General features: G+C 51.9%; 2 protein-coding genes across 2 annotated transcripts in view; both read right to left on the minus strand.

Moving 5' to 3' along the window:
• CSMD2 (CUB and Sushi multiple domains 2) overlaps positions 1–20,989 on the minus strand; it is a 743,482-nt gene that overhangs the window by 226,283 nt on the left and 496,210 nt on the right. The window contains exons 18-20 of the mRNA XM_014578911.3: positions 20,128–20,316; positions 18,278–18,394; positions 5,292–5,507 (exon numbers count right to left, since the gene is read on the minus strand). Of these exons, the coding sequence (XP_014434397.3) occupies positions 5,292–5,507; positions 18,278–18,394; positions 20,128–20,316 (522 nt within the window). The remainder of the gene's footprint in view (positions 1–5,291; positions 5,508–18,277; positions 18,395–20,127; positions 20,317–20,989) is intronic.
• LOC142819915 (uncharacterized) lies at positions 10,155–12,126 on the minus strand. The gene is made up of 2 exons (XM_075908793.1): positions 11,226–12,126; positions 10,155–11,030 (listed from the first exon to the last, which is right to left on the minus strand). Exons 1-2 carry the CDS (start codon positions 11,773–11,775, stop codon positions 10,525–10,527), a joined length of 1,056 nt encoding a protein of 351 aa, XP_075764908.1. The 5' UTR covers positions 11,776–12,126; the 3' UTR covers positions 10,155–10,524.

Below are 20,989 nucleotides of genomic sequence, written 5' to 3' on the forward strand. Positions count from 1 at the left end.
CCACTCGGGCATAAGTCCTTATTCTGGAAAACTGTTCCGGAAAAGGGCCAGTGTAGACAGCCCAGTATTCTTTTCCGGAAAAAAGCCCCGATCGCGAAAATGACGATCGGGGCTCTTTTCCGGAAAAGCGCATCTACATTGGTCACAGATGCTTTTCCGGAAAAAGGGCTTTTCCGGAAAAGCATCTGTGGCCAATGTAGATGCTCTTTTCTGGAAATACTTATAACGAAAACTATTCTGTTTTAAGCATTTCCGGAAATTCATGCCAGTGTAGACACAGCCAGGGTGTCATCCTAGGTGAACAGTGGATTTAACCTGACACAGGACCTCATCCTCCAACAGTGACACCAGATTCATGGGAGTGCGAAGCAATGTCTCTGGTGCCAAATCAAAATGGAGGCCGTTTCTTCTCCCTTTGGACTGAGGTAAATGACATGGGAAGTCAAACCTAATATTCCCCCTCATCTTCTCTTCTTCTCAAGAGCCCCCTCTTAGCACCCTGTGTTATATTCAAGTCTGCATTTCCCTCTCTCAGATCTGCTCTATCCAGTCAGCCATCAAGACAATATTTAGCCTACATTACGATCAGACCTTTTATCCTTCAGTGATGGTGTAAAGTGCCTGAGAGAACCCAGACACCAGTGAAATGTACCCACGTACCTCTGCAGTGGAATCTCACTGAACACTGCACCGTGTAAAAGAGGATGGGAGGAATAGCCAAGCACACCAGGGGCATAATCTGAAAAATATCATGGGGATTTTTGACTTCCTGTCTGCTCCTTTCAGAGCTAGCTTTTTGAAAGTAACGAGTAGTCCTGTGGCACCTTAGAGACTAACAAAAATATATAGTATCACAAGCTTTCATGGGTAAAACCCACTTCATCAGATGAGCTAGAAGTGAGTTTTACTCACAATAGCTCATGATACGATATATATTTTTGTTAGTCTCTAAATTCTTGTCTACGCTATGGAGAAGATCGATGCTGCCACAGTCGATCTTCCAGGGTTTGAATTAGTGGGTCTAGTGAAGACCCACTAATTCGAATGGAGAGGGTGCTCCTGGCGACATGGCGCCCTGCTCCTGTTGACCTCCTGCCTCTGACACAGGCCTCTGACACAGGCAGCAAGGGGAGGAGCAGCAGCTGGTGCTGGGGGGAGCTGGCTTAAAAGCCAGTTCCCCCAGCACTGTCTCCATGGGAGGCAGGGGAAGTAGAGGCACAGTGCCTGGGACCGGGCGCAAGACAAGAATCAACTGAATTCCAGCTCGCACCCAGTCCTGCCAGCTCTTAATACATTTAAAAATCAGAAGTGCAGAGAGGAGGACCCAGTATGAACCAGGACATGTGATTCCTGGCTCGTGTTGGGTCCCTCCCCACACTTTGCTTTTGCCTTTTAAATGCATAGAGAGCCAGCAGGACCTTAATACATTTAAAATACAGAGCCAAAGCAGGGCTAGCTCCTAGGCCAGGAGCTAACCCCTCTGTGGCTCCCTGGCTTATCGACTAATTGACTAGTCGATGGAAAATCCATCGACTACTTGATTAGTTGATTAAACTAAATTTAACATCCCTAGAGTGGACGGCGTCAAAATGAGATTTAAGATACGTTGACTCCAGTACGTAATTAACGTAGCTGGAGTTGCATACCTTACATCAACTTTCCCCTGTAGTGTTGACCTGGCCTAAGGTGCCACATGACTACTCGTTGTTTTTCAAGTTACAGACCAACGTGGCTAACCCCTCTGAGACGATTTTTTAAAAGTGTCATCCCAAAAGACTCACACAGAGTAAGTTGCTGGCTAGTCACTTTATTTGTTCTAGTGGAATGAGGCTGCATTCACCACAAAACAGAAAAAAGAAAAAGCATTTTTCATCAAACTGTTCAGGTTTTTTATTAAAAAAGCCCCTCCCCATCCAAAAGTTATTTGGTTTATGACAGCCAAAATTTTTTAAAAACTGAATCCTAATTTTAGATGACACACAGAAAAAAATAATGTTGACAAAATCTTGTCAATAGAAGGGGACGTATTTGTTTGCCACTTTTTTTGTTTGATCAGAAGCCATTTTTCATTAACATGTGAATGAAAACATGTTTGCTCTGTTTGCTGTGGGGGTTTAAACGGATGAGATTTGAACTCCTGGTTTCAGAAGGCCTAATCCAGCTATTTAAAACGAATGCTTAGGTTGCTGCACCGCCCAGAGCAGTTCATGAGATAAATTCCAGCTCTAGACAGGTGTGTCACACTTGGCCTGTCTTTTCACCACAGCACTCGGCATTATAATCACAATTGTTATCAGTGTCAGACAGGTAGTTGCGTTAGTCTGTATCTTCAGAAACAACAAGGACCCCTGTGGCACCTTAGAGACCAACAGATTGATTTGGGCATAAGCTTTTGTGGGCAAAGACGCACTTCATCAGGTGCATGGTCAGATGAAGTGGGATTTTGCCCATGAAAGCTTACGTCCGCTTTTTTTCAGGTTTTCCCCATTAGGCAGTATTTCGCAGCTGTTCCCCTCAAAGCTAGGATGTGCATATCAGATATAGAACACTGATTTTTTTTTCCTTTACAGTCTACCAGCATGCACGAGCATCCTGAAAAGCCAGACCACCGGGACTGTATTTTCAAAATGCCGTGGCACCAAAATGCGCCCATGGGCAAACATGCAAGAAATCACGTGCACGGGTTCAGACTGGGGAGCGCAAAACACCCATCTGCACGCACTGGAATGAGAGCTCACATAAGACAAATGACCGTTTGCATGTGCATTGAAATACACATTTCCTGGCTGTACCACACATTTTGCAGGCAAAGCAGATTTCCATACATGTGAAATATGGCCTTGGGGAAACCAGTCTATTGTACAATTACAGGGAGCCTGGACTTGTGAGCAGGTCTTCTGACGAGAGATGGGGCAGAGGGAGGCAAAGGGGGCAATTGCCATGGCGCCTGGTGATTCTCAAAAGCAGCCAGAGGCCTTTTAGAATTGGTGCTCTCCAGAGCTCCACCCTATGCGCTCTGGCTGGCTCTGAGGGCCAGCGGGGGAGAGGAAGTGCTGGGCCACCTGGGTGGCGCTGAGGGCTGGCTGCCCTAGCACCGCCTCTTTTGCCTGAGGCCCCACCCCTCCTGGGAGCACAGAGCTGGGCCCCGCCCCACGTTGCCCAGGGATCCAGTGATCCTGTCAGTTCCCCTGCTTGCGAGGGAGGTGGTACAGTCCGGTGGGGTAGGGGACTGAATTTAGACTCGTGAGACCTTGATTCTGTTCTTGGCTCAGTCACTTCCCCTGTCTGTGCCTCAGTTTCCCCTCCTGCCCTCTGCCCCTCTTGTAAGCTGTTTGGAGTAGGGGCTGGTGCTTGCATGTGTTTATACACAGGCTCTTGGATGGGATCCACAGGTGCTGTTGTGATACAAACCATTAATAATGCCAAGCGCTTTGCACCCACAAGCTCCCCTGTGATGAACAGAAGTTGAGGCACCAGGCCTCAGAACTCTACATCCTTTACACCGCTCCAACATGCCACCCTTTTGTTACTGTGGCTTGAGCAGAGAAAGCTCAGCAAGCATGTACCATTCCAGCTTCCCAATGGTGCCCTCAGGTTAAAGGCTAAGGCATTGCATGCCATATATTCTCTCTAAGGCCCACCAGAGCAATGGTGGGCCATAATTTTTGACAGGGGGCCACGCCAAGATTTTGGAAAACTGTCGAGGGCCACACTTGTCCATGGTTTTAACAGAGGAGTTGCAGGGTCTGGGATGGAGGTTGGGTGCAGAAGAAGGTTGGGGTAAGGAATTCATGAGGGAGAAAGGAGTCTGCGAGGGGATTTGGGTGAAGGAGGCAGTTGTGACCTACGGCAGGGAACTAGGGAGCAGGGTTCTGGGATGTGACCTAGAGTAGGAAGGGACTGTGATCTTGAGCAGGAGATTTGGGTGCCAGATCTGGGAGGGGGTATGGGTGCATGTGGAGTAGCGGGGCAGGAGTGGGAGGGAGAGGGTCGAGGAAGGGAGAGGCTGGGCTGCCAGAAGCAGGTTCTGGCCAGGAGACTTACCAGCCAACAGCCAAACCTGCCTGCCTGCCTGACGAGCTAAAGGCCTGAAGAGCTTAAAATATTTCTGCCTGCTCATCCATGTGCTTGAGTGAGTAACTGAGCAGGAGGGTTGTACTTCGTGGCTGCCTGCTATTCAAACAGGCAGCTCCCACTGTCCAGTTTCTGTCCAGAAAACGGCCAATGGGATTGTGCTGAAGGCGGGAGCAGCATCTGACTCTTCCCCCCACCCCTCCGGACTCATAAAGAGAAAGTGTATCGCAGCCACGTTTTTGAACGATGTGCAGGGCTGTGGGAGAAGCAGGAGGGCCTGCCTGGGGTTCCCACTGTCTCTGCGGGCCGGATCCGATGGCTTGGTGGGCTGGATTCAGCCCACAGGCCATATTTTGCCCAGGCCTGCACCAGAGGCTGGGTTACTGGATGAGTTGCTTGATGATGTGCCCGTGGCATATAAACAGGGCACAGGACCAATGAACCGGGAGTGCCCAGCTATGCTTTGCTCTTTTCCCCAAACAATCCAGATTTCTTGGAGTTTCTTTCTATGGGATCCCATCTCCCCCAGCTTCCTGGGCTGAGAATGAAGCCACTGTGCCTTGGTAGCCATTTTGATTAGCTGGAATGGAGGCGCTGAAAGCAAAGAGGGCTGGCCAACCCCCAGGAAGCAAGAGAGGAAACTGAGGAGAGGAGAACAAGCCAGCAGGAAAGGCATGATAAATATCGATGCAGAGGGATTTAATTTTAGCCGATTTAGTCCACTGGCTATGCCAGGCAAAAGTGAAGAAATATAATTTCCCAGGTACATTGTTATGTCTGTTATACTTACATGGATCACAAGACACGGAATAAAATAAAAAACCTGAAATACCCCTTAAAATTCCTGATTTAAAATAAAGAATGGATGAATGGATACTGGTCCCTGCCTAAGGACCCTAAGAGATATGGTAATACAAAATAAAATTAATTAATAATAGTAATTATAATAATAATCTGACGGCTTCAGAAAATGGGCCTCTTATACTTGGTAATCAGTTTGATTTTGGCTCAAGTCACCATGGCTGAAAATTGTACAGCAGCCCGGACTGAACACCCTGTAGAGGGGCACCCAGTAGTTCTAGAAATCTTCAAACCACTTCCGTTCAGGGCTGAGGAGCATCAGTGGTGCAAATGTGGAGAGGTAGACGACCGATCTCTGGGACGCTCAACCTGGCACCCGCACTCAGTATGGGACGAGAACCAGTCTTTGCTCTTACCCGAGAAGGTGATGTTGAATCCTTCGTAGGACATGGAGAAGTCCGAAATGAAGCGGATCTGAGCGGAGAAGTTCCCAAAGAGTCCGGCACTGATGGGAGGAGGTAGGCGGGACCCGGTAAGCTGTTTCAGAGGCTGGCTGAAGCTGCCATTTTCGGTGATGAGCAGGTAGTCATGGCCACTCTCCAGATGAAAGGTGTGAAAGGTGAAGAACACACCTGCAGGAAAAAGAAGTAGGAACCCAGCTCAACAGGGGTTTCTACAGGGCCCATTGCCCCAGGGCACAAAATCCGGGTGCAGCCCGTGCATCTTCCTGGTCCCCAAAACAGAAGTTCAACATCACCACCCTCCAAAAAGAAAAAGGAGACTGAAAAGATTGGGAGCATCTACTTCGGAGAGGAGAGGAGAAGAGAGGAGAGGAGAGGAGAGGAAACAGGCGGAGAAGAGAAGGGAAGAGAAGAGAAGGGAAGAGAAGAGAAGGGAAGAGAAGAGAAGAGAAGAGAAGAGGAGGAAACAGGTGGAGGAGAGGAGGGAACAGAGACCTAGATGCAACCAATGCCCAAGGCTTCTGCAATGACAAGAACCTGATGAAGTGAGATATACCCAGATGATCCCAGCAGTGATCCCATGCCCCATGCTGCAAAGGAAGATGGAAAAACTAATAGGGGCCAAGAAGACGCTTCCCCTGGGTGCAGGTTAGGGCAAATACACAGGGTTTCCTGCAGCTTCCTCTGAAGTTGTTGGTATTAAGCTCTTTAAAGACTAACAAGATGGTTTATTAGATGATGAGCTTTCGTGGGCCAGACCCACTTCCTCAGATGGGTCTGGCCCACGAAAACTCATCATCTAATAAACCATCTTGTTAGTCTTTAAAGTGCTACATTGTCCTGCATTTTGCTTCAACTACCCCAGACTAACACGGCTACATTTCTATCAGTATTAAGCTCTGTGAGTGACAGGATATTGAATGAGACGGATCCTTGCCTCATCTGGTTTGGCAGTTCCTCTGAGCAAGAAAGATTCTGCACTTGTATCCTGACAGCATATTGCCAAAAGAGAAATTAAAACAGCCAATAACAGCTAGAGCCGGGCAAAGAAAGAAAAGCTCCCCACTGCCTCCCAAAACCTAGGTTTCCATAGTTTGAACAATGACGCTGGAAGGCTTCAACCTTGCCACGTGTTAAGAGTTCAGAGGCAGCAGCGAGTTACTGAACATCTCCCTCGCACCTATGCCCTTGCAAAACCAGCTTCTGTTTCTCATTTCCACAGAGGCCTCCAGCGGAGTGACGTCCACACAATTGAAATCAGAACCCCTTCATTAATGGGAAAACATCAGCTACAAAAATGGCAGCAGCAGCTTTTGGAGATGGGCGTGGTGGGACCCTGTAATATACTCTTGTCACGTAAACCATTCAATTATGTTAACAGGCTACTGCAACCTCAAGCAACACATAAAACCCTTTGGCATTGATACAGCCTCTTTCATCCTAAGACCTGGATGCACATTCCAAACCGTAAGGATCAGCCTGGGATGCCCTACCTCATGCTGCATTCTACTTTACACTCGGGATAAATCTAAATTAGTGGGGCTAATGGCGGATGAAGTCCCTACTTAGCCTCAGAGATAAACAGTCAAAATGTAACCCCTTTAGTGACACAAACAACACCCAGGGGCACACCAAATACCCGAATTAGCAATATATAAATTGCCAAACTGGATCAGATAGACAGTTCATTTAATTCTGTCTCTGACAGAAAGGAAAATGCAAGAACTGCACACAGCAGCAGATGCAGGATAATCTTTTCCCCACATTAGGTTTCACTCTGATTTCTAACCATTCAAGATTGGGTAAAGCCAACATCCCCTCCAGATCTTCTGTTGGCATTCAGAACTACTGGTCTGGACATTCTTAAAACCCTAGACATACTCAGTCCTGTTGGGAGGGTTGTGGAAGGGTGGCTGTGTTAGTCTGTTTCAGCAGAAACAACCAGGAGTCCTGTGGCACCTTAAAGACTCACAAATTGATTAGGGCATAAGCTTTTGTAGGCTGGAGCCTGCTTTGTCAGATGCATGGAGTGGATCCACTTCTGATGAAGCAGGCTCCAGCCTACGAACGCTTATGCCCAAATAAATGTATCAGTCGTTAAGGTGCTGCAGGGTTACTACTCACATAGAAACAAGAACAAAAATTCCTAAAAACGTATAAGAACATAAGACTGGAAGGGATCTCCTGGGTCATCAAGTCGAGCCCCTGCTTTCACAAGTGACCGCATCCTATAAACCTGTTCAGAAACTTATCAAGCTCCATTTTAAAACCAGTTCGGTTTCTTACCCCTTCTACTCCCATTAGGAGGCTGTTCTAGAATCCCACTCGTCTCAGGGTTAGAAACCTTCTTCTCATTGCCAGCCTAAGTTTACTCATGGCCAGTTTACACCCATTTGTGCTTGGGCTAACAATGTCCTTTCGGGTCAGTAACTCTCCTTGTCCCCCGGTGTCCGGCCCCCCGGATACAGAGCAATCCCACTGCTTTCTTGGCCTTCATTTGGCCTGGCTGAAGAAACCACACTCATCTTCTCTGCCCTCGTAAAATAGCCTCTTCTGCCCCCAGCTCACCCTTCTCTGCACCTCTTCCCGCTTGATTCAATCTTTCTTGAGCGTGGGCAACCAGACTCAGGAATGGACGGCATGTGAGATCAGCTGTTGTGATGCGGAGCCTTTCACCAGTGACTTGCTAGTTTCGGAGCAGCACGGGCCAGAGGCAGGACCCTACCTGCACGGGTAACTGCTCCGCGGTGTGAACAAATGAGACCACCCGCTGGCCACGATGCTTAGGAACTGCTTGTGAGACAGGCACGTATTATTTTAGAGCCGGGCAGAACATTTTTAAGTCTACCAATGAAACACCAGGAGGGAAAAGCTGCTAAGACTCCTATGGCTGATTAAAATCAGCTGCAAGGGTTTTTTTCAACAGACAAGAGGTAGGGGAGGAATTAATGCAAAAGTCTGACTCTTATTTTTTGCCTGTTCTTCATCCCACTGTAGAATTGTCCTCTCCATTTTGCAGAAACTGCTGCTACGCCAAGGCCCATGACACACGTAAGCTCACCCCCTGAGGGTACGTCTACACTACAGCGCTAGTTCGAACTAACTTAGTTCGAATTAGTTAATTCGAACTAAGCTAGTTCGAACTAGCGCATCTAGAACTAAAAACTAGTTCGAACTAGCGTTTTGCTAGTTCGAACTAGCGCGTCCACACTGATTGGACGCAGGGGGGCATTTAAGGGCAGCTGAAACCGGTTCTGGCAGGGCATCAGGTCAGCAGTTGCTTTGTGTGGCTGCTGTCTGAGGCTATCTGAGGCTCGTGCTTAAAGGGACCCCCCCTGGACAGCCGGTTCTCAGCTTTTCCTGCTTGCTTGCCAACCTCGCCGAGGGACAGCAAAGCGTCGGTCTCTGTGCCCGTCTGTGTCGGTGCTTCCCTTCGGGGGGGCCGCCGCAGGTGGCAACATGGAGCCACGGCTCGCCCTGCACCTTCTGGTGCACGTTCTGGACTTGCTGCTGCAAGCCTGCCAGCAATGGCTCGAGGCTGCCTGGCACCACCTGGGGAACGTCAGCCCCCTGCCTCTCCGCCTGGCCGCCCTGGGGGCCGTGGAGGAGCCGCGGCGGCGCCCCGGCACCGGCGTGCCCCGCCGCATCTGGCGTCTGGACACCAGCAGCGACTGGTGGGACCGCATCGTCCTGGAGCGCTGGGACGACCGACAGTGGACCCAGAACTTTAGGATGAGGAGGGACACCTTCCTGGAGCTCTGCGAGTGGCTCGCCCCTGCCCTGCAAAGAAGGGACACTCGCATGAGGCCCGCCATCCCCCTCCAGAAGCGGGTGGCCATCGCCCTCTGGAAGCTCTCCACGCCGGACAGCTACCGATCCGTCGGGAACCAGTTCGGCGTGGGGAGATCCACTGTCGGAGCAGTGCTCATGCAGGTACGGCGCTCGTCGGCCACCGAGCCGGGGGGGAGGGGGGCTGCGAGGAGGGGATGGGCCGCCCCAGGGACAAAGGGGGGGGCGGGAGGAGGCGAAAGCGCCCCGCACCGGAGGGGTCGGGCTGTCCCGGCCGTACTACACGCCGCCAGGGGGGTTGCTTCCGGGAGTGGGGCGCGGGGCACTGCCAGGGCACGCACGCTCCCAGCCACCCGGGCGCCCCACTGATTGACGCTTTGCTGTGTCTCTCTCCGCAGGTGGTCAAGGCCATCAACCGGGTGCTGCTCCGCAGGGTGGTCCGCCTCGCCAACCCGGATGCCGTCATCCGGGGATTCGGCGCCCTCGGCTTCCCCAACTGCGGGGGGGCCATCGACGGGACGCACATCCCCATCCGTGCCCCGGAACACCAGGCGTCCCGGTACGTGAACCGCAAGGGGTACTTCTCCGTCATCCTGCAGGCCGTATGTGACCACCGGGGACAGTTGACGGACATAAATGTGGGCTGGTCCGGCAAAGCACACGACGCCCGGGTGTACCGGAATTCCTCCGTGTGCCAGCGGCTGCAGGACGGGACCTTCTTCCCCGACCGCCACATCAGGGTCGGGGACGTGGACATGCCCGTCTGCCTGGTGGGGGATGCCGCCTACCCACTGCAGCCCTGGCTCATGAAGCCCTACACGGGACACCTCAATCCCTCCCGCCAGGCCTTCAATAACAGGCTGAGCAGGGCCCGCATCGTGGTGGAGGGGGCCTTCGGGCGACTGAAAGCCCGCTTTCGATGCCTCCTCACCCGTCTGGACCTGGCCGAGCACAACATCCCTCCCGTGGTGGCGGCATGTTGTGTGCTCCACAATTTGTGTGAGCGGAAGGGGGAGGCTTTCTTGCCAGCCTGGATGGCTGAGGCTGACCGCATGGCTGGACACTACGGTCAGCCCCGCACCGCCGCCGTCCGGGAAGCCCAGCGGGGGGCCATCCGGATCCGGGAAGCCCTGCGGGAGAGCTTCCAGGTGGAGGAGGAGGAGGACTGACCTCTCCCTGCATGCCCCACCGGGGCCTTCTTCCACCCTACCCCCCCCTTCCCCTTTCCCCTCCCTACCTACTGTCAAATAAAGACACCTGTTTTTCCAACAAAAACGTCTGTTTATTTCAGAGAACTGGGGTGGGGGAGGGAGGAATGAAGGTGGGAGAAGGGAGGGGGAAACCTGGGACGAGGGAGCTGGAAGGGGAGGGGAGGGAAGGGAGGAAGGGAAAGGAAAGCTCAGGGGTGGGAGTCTGGGTGCCTCTCCCGTCTCGCCACACTGCGGGTCCGGGGGCGTCGGTGGGGAATGGTTGTGGAGGGGGGGGCAGAGAGGACAGGGGGTGTGGAGGAAGCAGGAGCGGAAGCAGGAGGAGCAGGAGGAGCAGGGGGAGCAAGAGGGGGAGCAAGAGGGGGAGCAGGGGGAGCAAGAGGGGGAGCAAGAGGGGGAGCAGGGGGAGCAAGAGGGGGAGCAAGAGGGGGAGCAGGGGGAGGAGGAAATGGAAAGCGGTCTAGCAGGCTCTGGAGGTGGCCTCGCAGGGCACGGCCCTGCTCCTCCAGGGCCTCCAGACTCCTCTGGCGCAGCCTGAGGTCCTCCTGGACCCAGTGGTCCTGGAGACGGAGCTGTCGGTCCAGGAACCGGAGATGCCGCCTCTGGTAGTCCTCCTGGTTCCTGGCTGTCCTGCTTGCCCGGGCGCGGGCGGCTGCTGCAGGCGGGGTGGTGCGCCCTGCAGTCCCCGGTGCTGCAGCTGTGGTGCAAGAAGACCAGCGGTCAATTACCCCAGGGGCCCAGGTGTGTGAAACCCAGCTCCCCTCTGCAAGGCCAGGGCCCCTGCAGGATCCCCAGCTGCTGCTCCGTAGTGGGCAAGGCCCAGGCGCACGGTCCCGGGGCTCCCTCTCGCCCCAGCCCCCCGTACACATAAGGGGAACACGAGGGTACTCACAGGTGGATGCCTCCCCGGCCTCTGATGATGCAGGCGAGCGGCTCTGTGGGGTGCCTCGGGGGTCCCGGGTCCTGGGAAGGCTGGCAGCAGGCTCCTGGCTCTCAGAGCCCTCTTCCTCCTCCTCGGTGTCCAGGAGCGGTCCCTCTGCCCCGGGGTCAATCACGTCCCGGGGGGCAGGGACGGCATGAGGCCCCAGGATGCGGTCCAGGGCATGGAAGTGGGGGCAGGCCTCCGGGTCAGCCCCTGGCAGGCAGGCCCGGGAGTAAGACTGCCGCAAGTCTTTAATCTTGCAGCGCACCTGCTCCCGGCTGCGCTGGTGGCCCCTGGCGGCCAGGCTGGCAGCCATGCGTCCATAGACGGCCGCGTTCCGGTGGCTAGTGCGGAGATCGTGGACATTGGAGGCTTCCCCCCAAACCTCGATGAGGTCCACGATCTCCGCACTTGACCAGGCGGGCGCCCGCCTTTTGCGCCCCCGGGCAGGCTCCCGGGAGCCGCCAGGCTGGTCGTGGGGAGCAGTGGAGGGCTGGGAGCCCTCGGATGGCTGGCTCATAGTGTGGCAGGTGCAGGCTGTGCAGGCACGGGTGCTTGCAGCCTTGCAACTGGCACAAAGTGAGTAGCCAGCCCGTGGCCCTTTAAGGGCTCCGGGGCCGGGAGGGGGGCAATAGAGTTTCCCTGGTGTTGGCCAGAGTGGCCACCAGGGAAACCTGGGAAGCCTTAGCCTCCCACTAGTTCGAACTAAAGGGCTACACAGCCCTTAGTTCGAACTAGCTAGTTCGAACTAGGCGTTAGTCCTCGTAAAATGAGGTTTACCTAGTTCGAACTAAGCGCTCCGTTAGTTCGAATTAAGTTCGAACTAACGGAGCGCTAGTGTAGCGCATAGGAAAGTTAGTTCGAACTAACGTCCGTTAGTTCGAACTAACTTTCTAGTGTAGACATACCCTGAGTGAGTAACAGAGCTGAGAACAGAACCCAGACTCCCAGCGCTCGGTCCCCTACACCTCCCCACAACTCCCTGAGCTGGGGGAGGGGGCGGTGTTTCTGATTGGCAGTACTTTGGTCTCAAACTAAGGCTTGGTCCACATTATAGCCCATGTCAGTGTAACTAAAACCACCCGCCCTAAGCAGCATAAGTTCCAGTGCTATAAGCGCGGGTGTGGACAGCACTGTCGGCTGGAGAGCTTCCCGCACCGACATAGCTTCTGCCGATCATGGAGGTGGCTTTATAACGCCGATGTGAGAGCTCTTTCCCACTGGTGTTGCACGTCTTCGCCGGACGTGCTGCGGCGGCACAACCTACATCGTGCTGTCTCTTGCCACCTAGGACGGGGCCGACCCCGCAAACCAGGGGTCTGACTCCTCTCCTGGCTTACACATGCTCATGCTAAGTTCCATCGAGCTAGTGCCAATGTGAACTGCAGAGTTGCCATGGTAGCGCCTGAAAGCAAGGGGCTGTACTCTGCACGGCCAGGGCTGCCGACAGTGAGGGGCAAAGGGTGCAGGTGCCCTGGGGACCTGCAATTGAAAAGGTCAGAGGGCTCGCAGCCATGGCTGCTTCTACCCTGGACTTGACAGCAGCCCGAGTCCCGAGCCCTTTAAATGGCCCCATAGGTGTGCACTCTGTGAAGCTGAATAGCTAGGTGGGAAAGGCTTGCTCCTAGCCCCGCCCCTTCCTCCTGACTCCACCCCTTCAGGGGGCCTGGAGATGGCTCCTTCCAGGGCTCAATGAAGTTTCTCGTCAGCCCTGCATGTACACCCACTGCTGCGACCTATGCTACCGTGTCCACCCCACGATTTACTCCAGCACTTGTCTGATAGGAGCTAGCACGGATACATGTACATGAGCAGGGGAATCACGCTGTTCGCTCATCGCATACTCTAATAGCAGCACCTATAACTAAACTCATTCAGCTGACGACAGGCACATGTACGTGAACTGGTCATTCTGACTCACACGTTGCTCTGGTCTGAAAATGACTGTAGCACAAAATGTGTCAGCCAGAAAGCAAATTAATTTTTACCAAATTAGGGGGGAAGAAATCATTTGGGTCACTCTGAAGTGACCAGATTAAAAACAAAACAAAAAAACACCCCTTTTTTTCCCTTCAGACTAAAAAATTAAACTCTTTTTAGACTGAAATTTTGCAGCCCATTAGTCCATAATGTAAATTAGTGCCTTTGGGCCCATAAAAAAAAGCTATTACAACCACCCAGCTGTTGCCTTTAGAAAAGGAGTGTATTGCTCACATGCAATAAGCAGAGCAAAAATTCAGAAAGAACTGCTCCCAGTTCTTTCTGAACTTTGGCTCTGCTTATTACATGTGAGCAATACGCTGAAATTGGTGTATGTGCTACAGAGTATTTCACTGCTAGTCTAGTGGCCTAGCTGCCTGGGAGTAAGACAATTTCAGTTCTCCTCCCAGCTCTGCCACTGAGTGGCATTACCTAACCCTGCTCTCTGACTCAGTTTTCTAATCTGTAAAATAGGGATAATGAGGCTCAGCTCCTTCGTAAAATGCTTAGGATCCCTAGATGAAAACATGCTTTACAGTAGCGATCTGCTATTATTCACTCCGAACATGGCAGTGAAGGACTAATAGTTACCAAGTAAAAGTTCTTCCATGGCCTATACAGGTTGGACTTCACTGGTCTAGCACCCTTGGGACTTGACTGGTCCCAAATGAGGGAGCTTGCTGGACCAGAGGAGATCATCACCTTTGCTGTCACCAACCTAACAGGGCTTGCTGCCCCAGTAGGACCTGTACCAAAAGAATTGGTATTCCTCTGACCAGGAAATCACTATTGTAATTGGTCCCCGCTGACGTACCTTTTGGCGATCTCAGAAATCAATAAATGGGCAGCGGGACAGATTGGGAAAGGGGGAAAAATGAGGCTGTACTCCTCCAGACTCCACCCACAAAATAAGCCCTGCCCATTTTGTTACTAAAATGAAACAGTACCTCGTGAAGATGTTTAGAATATGATTGTGTATGTTGCTTGGTACTGCTAAGGACCCTGGATTTGACTTCCCTTTGGGAAGAAAAGAACATGCCATAAGCTCTGCCGGGTAATTTAGGCTTGGATATGAATTGACTAAAGGGGGGAAAAATAAGCGTTAGCATCTTCCAAAATGCCATGCTTTTATGGGATCAAAATAAGACCTCACCCACAGTAAACTGCACCCATCTGTCTCTCACACACACAGACACACACACACACACACACACACCATGACATGGCGAGCAAAGCTGGTGTCTGAGTTAACCTCTCATCAAGGTGCACAGAGCAGCTCACATTTCTTTGAGCTATTCTTCCAGGCTCTTTGAACACTCATCTCTGCAGTCACTCACTTTAAACGTTTTCTTTGCAAGCATCCCAGCTAGAGACTAACTTTTTTTAAAAAAAAACTGCAAACTGAGATTCTGGAGAGTAAAGCTGCCATTTCAGAGAACGGCTGATACAGCTTACGGGTGTGTTCCTGCTGGTTTTAAGCTCTGACGGGATTAGGAAGTCAACTTGCCCTTCTGCAAGGACTGTCCCTCCCAATCTTGGAGAGCCTGGCATTCCGGAATCATGGCAGCATGCCGACTGTCCTCAAGAGAGCAAAGGCACGCCTTTTAGAAGGAAGTGCAAGGAGGAAGACAATGGGGAATTGTGCTTGTTTGACACTAAAACTCAGTCACTTTTCACTCATGTTCACATGCGTGGCTGGTGAAATGGAATGCACCCACTGGCTCCACCAAGTCCTCAGCTGGGGGGTGGGGAGTGAGCATTAATGCCCATGTAAAATGAGCTCCTAACCCAGATTATGAAAGAGGATCTGACGAGGCAATTTGTTTACAGATGCATTATAAATCACAGGATGTAAAATTCCACTGCAGGACTGAAGGGCTACGTCGGGACTTCGCCTGGTGCGTGGGAGAGTGTTGAGTTTCAAAGGGGACGTAAGCGGGGGGAGAACAGGGATCAGAGCTGGCGAGATCGTTGATATTCCGACTAGAAAGTATCACCCCTCCGCGAGATCTGCAGCTCAAGGTGACTGCAGCAGACGTGAGGAGGACGGAGAGTCTAGCTAAGCCCCAGGCACAGCAGAGGCAGGGAGCTGCGCGCTGTCATTACGATTAACCGATACGCTGATTGGCTAACCGTGGGACCAACTACACGTTGACATCCCTAGAAAAGACCTTTCGTTTCAGCATCTCGTCCGAAACGGAAGCACCCCCGCTATGGACTCAATAAATATCCCAGCAGAAGCCGCTGCTAATCTGCCACAGGCATAGTACATTGTGTCTCCAATGTGAGGAATCCCTTTGCAAGCCTGAGGAACAATCTCCAACAGATGCGGAGCCTGGCAGCTGGAAACGCCATCCGTTCCCAGTCATGCGTGCCGCCAGCCCAAGCATGGGACCATGAAAACTGTGCCCGGTCCCCAAGATTGGTACAGAAGAAGATGCTGGCAGAACTGTGCGTGAGGGGGAGTCAAAGCTCGGACCATTGAGAGCGTGCTGCGAGGCCGAGCTGGGTGTACTGGGAGAGCTGGAAGGAAGCTCAGCAGAGGAGCAAGGCATGCTTTCAGAGCTGTGTGCGTAGGCCCAGGATTCGAGCAGTCAGAGCTGTGAGTGAGCAGCCTGGGACTGGAATCGCACGGGGGTGCTGCAAGCCAGTGCTGAGCTGGCACTGGTAAACGCTGAGCGTTGCAAAGGGCAACTCATCCCATGCCTGTTCACGCCAGAGCAGTCAACGTTCTGACTTCAACGAGCAACTACAACGTTAGAGGTGAGGGAATCCAGAGAGGAGGCTGTAATAAGAGTCTGTTCTGCCATTAAGGGGGTGATGCGACAGAAGTCAATGAGGCCCCACTAGCAACAGAAGGTGTAAGCCTCTTTGCTGCCCACCAAGCCAAATCCATCCCAAACGCTGTAATGTTCACTTGGGATGAATCAGTCCCATTGCATCTTATTTCAGGGATGAGAGAGGCTGCTGAACAGGGATGGGAAATCTCCCTGTCATGCATCATTCGGCAGTTTAATACAGTAAAGCCCAGCAAAAAACAGGTCATTAAGAAAGTGCATGCAGCTTCAATAGAAACAGGATGTATCTACTGTATATCACAGACTGGCATCTGACTATGTTCTTGCCTTTCCCCAAAGCATTAGTTAAAAGGAAAACCTCAGAAGCACCTTCCCTTTCCTTGTGCTGGTAATTGAACACGGCTTGTCTGAACTCCAGGAGCAACGTGGGAGAGGACTACCCGACATAAAGGGCAACCTTGTATAATTCCGTTACGTCCTCTGATGGATTTTCTCCTTTCCCACCCAACTCTAATTTGGTTTCATGTTTTCCTGATCCCTCCCTCCCTCCCCGCAACACAGCAGCATGATCTCTGCGTGCCTAATGCAGGGTGCCACAGAAATGCAGGGAGGGTGATTCAGCAAGGCAAGGGGAACGGAGTGCCAAACAGCTGAGTCATAACGCTAAGAAGCAAAATGCCTTTAAAGCCGACGGGAGCTGGGGAAGGAGAGAGATTTCAGTGGTTGTGGGTGTTTATTTCCAGCAGGATGCTGGTAATTAGCATTCGAGGAAGGAGCATAGCAAAGAAAAAAGGGGAGGGAAAAAAACCCAACACATTCAGAGTAACCCAGTTTCTCTTTCCTCTGGCCCGTATGCCATTTTTACATTTTCCCATCAGAATGGTGGGAGCTATTGTAGAGACGGTGCTAGAGAGTACAGAAGTTTTAACCAACACGTGCCAGATTTTCCAGCAAGCTCAGGGAGGGAGTTTTCCAGTGCTGAGAACTCCCAGGCTGGGACCAACATTTTCCAAAGAGCTCCACACCCAGGGCCTTCTGTTGTGCCATGAAAGGTCAGACTCTCAGGAGAGTTCAGCTTCCAGATCTCAACTAGCCCTTTTGTCAGTCTGGCTCCCTACTATCTAGCCCTGCTCTGAGTTGTGGCCTGGGACTGACTCCATGGCGGATCGGTACCGACGGACACCTTAGCAACCTTGACGATGCTCCAACTTGCATTATGAACTGGCTGTATCAGTGGCAGGACACTTCAGAGGAATTTTAAAAGACCAGCATAGAAACAGCTCCACTGTTTGAAAATGAGGATTACCTGGGGCAGGAGATTCTCTTTTGTTCACGTGGAGGGAAGAAAGCACAACCAGCCTCTTCATTACATCTTCGGAGAAGGTGTCATGTCTCTGTGCTCTGCATTAGCTTAGCAACAGGACAATTCAATGTCTCTTCTAAAATGTTGGTAAAAATTCTGCATGGACGTGTGTCTGCGAGAGCACTGTGGACGATTTCCCTTCCTTACAGAGATGGACCGGAGCAGTACAGTTTAGCAAAGAGGAACTGGACAGTGAGGATCTTTAGAGATCTGACAGTCTGCTCCAGTCCATATGTGAGACCAATACCAGCAGCCAGGTTCACTTACAGACTGGGACTTCGCCAAAGCTTGGATGTGAAGGGTTGGGTCCATCTACCTATGTTACTAGGCCACCTCTCCCCATTCCTGAAAAAGGTGAGATGCTACAGGGTGAACCTCTCTGGTCCGACACCCTTGGGACCAGAAAATTCTGGTGCGGACCCAGAAAATTTGCTGGACTACAGGAGGTCAATATTGTCTAGCAGTATTACCAACACTTCCACTGCTTCCTTGGCTCTTCGAAGACATTGAGGGGTAGAGTAGAGCTAAAGAACAGCACAGAACACTGAGAGCCAGGACTGGTGGCTGTAAAACTTTATGGGACTATAGGAAACTTGACCACACCCATGCTAATTGGATGTCTGGGTAACTAAAATCATGCCGGACCAGAGAGGACTGGACTAGAGAGGTTCAACCTGTACTAAGAAAGTCTTGGTCTCGGCCCAACCCTTGGAGACATTCCCAGGTCACTTCTGCGAGGACTGATGGGGAACAAAAGAGAGAGATACCAACCTATCCTAGCTTTTTTAGGGGTTGCCCATCTGAACCATAATCATTACCTGACGCCAACTCCCCCATTTCCCCTCAGCCCTCCTCCTTTTCAAGCCCTAGCAGTGTCTCACCTTTGCCATGAGAAGTTTCTATCACCCAGGTGCAGTTCAAGTTATTGGGGTAGAAATCAGGAAAGCCTGGGGATAAGATGGTGCCACTGGAGCCACGGATGTAACCTCCACAAAGAGCTGCAAAAATCAAAGATGCTAAAATCAGACATGGATAGGAAAAAAGAAAAGGGTTAGAGAGAATTGGGTGGGGATATACGAGACAGGAAAGGGTCACAGTTGGCTCATCTCCCCCTTCTAGAGTCTTCCCTTGCGGAGACAACATGACAAAATCCAGGCTAAGCGCATTTAGAAAGTACAAAGGAAAGACTTCTGCAACCAGCTTGTAGCGGTCAGAAGGGACCCTCAGGCACAGAGCAGGTAGCTGCTTTAAGCAGCTGGCTGCTCCCTGTGGCTCTCTGACCCTGACACTGGGGGGAGGGAAAGGCCTTGCAGAAACAGGGCAGTGGGAGCTGAGAGATTTTGCTGGGGGCGGTGACAGCGCCCAAAGCCACCCCTCCCCCCAGCCTCTAGAGCAGCCAGCCACAGAGAGCAGCCAGCCATTTTGAGCAGCTTGGGACTGCAGCAGGCAGGGAGCCTGTCTTGGGCTTGGGGTCCTGCCAGGCTGCTGGCCAGGAGTTACCTAGTTACCTGCTGGCCACATCCTGCCTCTGGCACCCTAGCCTCTTCCTCCCCACTTCCCTGATCCAGGTCACCACACCCTCCTGCCCCAGGTTACCATCCAAACCCTCTGCTACACGCCTCCCCATGCAGCTGCCAGGTCACGACTTCCTCCCAGATCCTACACCCCCTCTTACATCCCTCCTCCAGGCCAGAATCCTCTCCTGCATCCCTACCTCCTCCTGGACTCTGCACCTCAAGCCCTTGCCCCAGATCACAACTCCCCCCTTCACCCAAACTCCAGCTGAGACTCCACCCCTTCTCCTGCACTCCAATCTCCTACCCCAAGCTCCCTTCTGCACCCAAACTCAATCCCAAACCCCATACCTCCTCTATGGAAAAGGGTGGCCCTTCACCACTTACCAAAATCTCGGAGTGACCCCCCAGTGCTCGCTACAATGGATGACTAATGTTATGACCGGTGATACTACCCACAGTTACAGCCAATCAGAACTCCTGCATCAGGGCATACCCATGCTTACTGCCGGAGGTCAGGGAATAGAACCCTCCTTTTCCCCGTGTATAACTTTGCACCATGGCCAGTGCGCTAGAGGTGCCTCTATTTTCTTGTGACGTGTCACCTGCACTTTGGGCACTGCCAGCGACAGAATGCCAGAGCCAGCTGAGTGACGGCCAAGAAAATGGGTCCTGGACTCTAAACCACATGTTTGCTCCCCAAGGAACTGTCCCAGATGAGAACGGCAGCACACTGAAGGGGCAGTACGGGAGGGGAAAGAATTCTGCTGCTATAACTTTTCTGAGCATCAACAGAGACTTTGCCATCCAAGGCTGTAAACTGGGCACCTCTCAAGCTCTCTAAATTCACCTTAAAACCTACTACTCCAGCCCCCCAACACTGAGATGTTTATTCTTAGTGAATACCAACACTCCTCTATCCCATGGGAAACTCTGCTTGGGAAAACCTTAAAAACATTCCCGGAGTAGGTGCAGTTAAAAACTCAACAATCCCTGCTCTGGACACCTCCAGTAACTGTGGTAGCTACTGTGAAGCCTGGAGATATCATGGACTCTTGATGGATGCCATGGGTACCCAAGGGACGGCAGAGTTTTGAGTGTACGGATGGTGCATAAAGACCATCTTGTATTGCCTTGGGCTTTAGCCCAGTGCACAGCACTGAGAACGTATCCCTCTTGAGTTCCCTTCTCCAGAGGTTCTGTTCCAGACCCCTCACCCTCACAGCTGGGCAGGGGCCTGCTCCATTGGAAGTTAGGTTCACACTCCAGGGCCTCCCCGTCGCTCAGGGTGTAGCCTGAATCACAGCTGAACGTCACCAGAGCTCCCACGTAGAAATCGTTTCCATGACGCTGTCCATTGACGGGGATCCCAGGGTCCAAACAGTGGTCTGACTGGAGCTTCACAGCTGCAGCAAAGAAATGCACAGAGATGTAATGGGATTCACCAGATACCTCTGTGAATCTTACATTGTAGAATGGCTGCACGGGAAGGAGGAAATTTATCATGAACTTTTAAATCTCTCTGATGCTAAGTGAGAAACATGCACAAAACCCGGGCTGGGTCCAGTTCTGCTCCTTGGACCTGGATCATCCCTGGACTGGGAAGCACAAGGACAGCATAGTGTTCACTTCCTAGAACAGGAAGGTTTGGTGTCACTCAGCTGAAGGATACCAGTGAGGGATACCACAGTTTGGTGGGGGACAGAGCTATATCCACTAAGGTTCTGGAAGGTGTGTGTGTGTGTGTGTTGAGCAGTGGTGTCTATGTGTGTGCGTGTTGAGAAACAGTGCGTGTGTGTGTTGAGCAATGGTGCATGAATGTGTCAACAGTTTGGACGTATGAGTGTATATTGAGCAACGGTTGTGTGTGTAGACCAATTATATGTGTGTGCGCACGCGCACATACAGGTGGAGAATTTGTTGAGGGAGACATTGGTTGACAAGTGTTTTTATCATCAACAACATTGTGGGGTTATTATTCTGGACTGTACAGTCCTAGACGAGGAGCAAGAATATCCCTTTCTTTTGCTGAGTTTGTTCATAGTTTGTTGTGGGCTATAATTTTACTTCTGTATGCGA

Source organism: Pelodiscus sinensis, chromosome 25, assembly GCF_049634645.1.
Source record: "Pelodiscus sinensis isolate JC-2024 chromosome 25, ASM4963464v1, whole genome shotgun sequence".
NCBI classification, from domain to species: Eukaryota; Metazoa; Chordata; order Testudines; family Trionychidae; genus Pelodiscus; species Pelodiscus sinensis.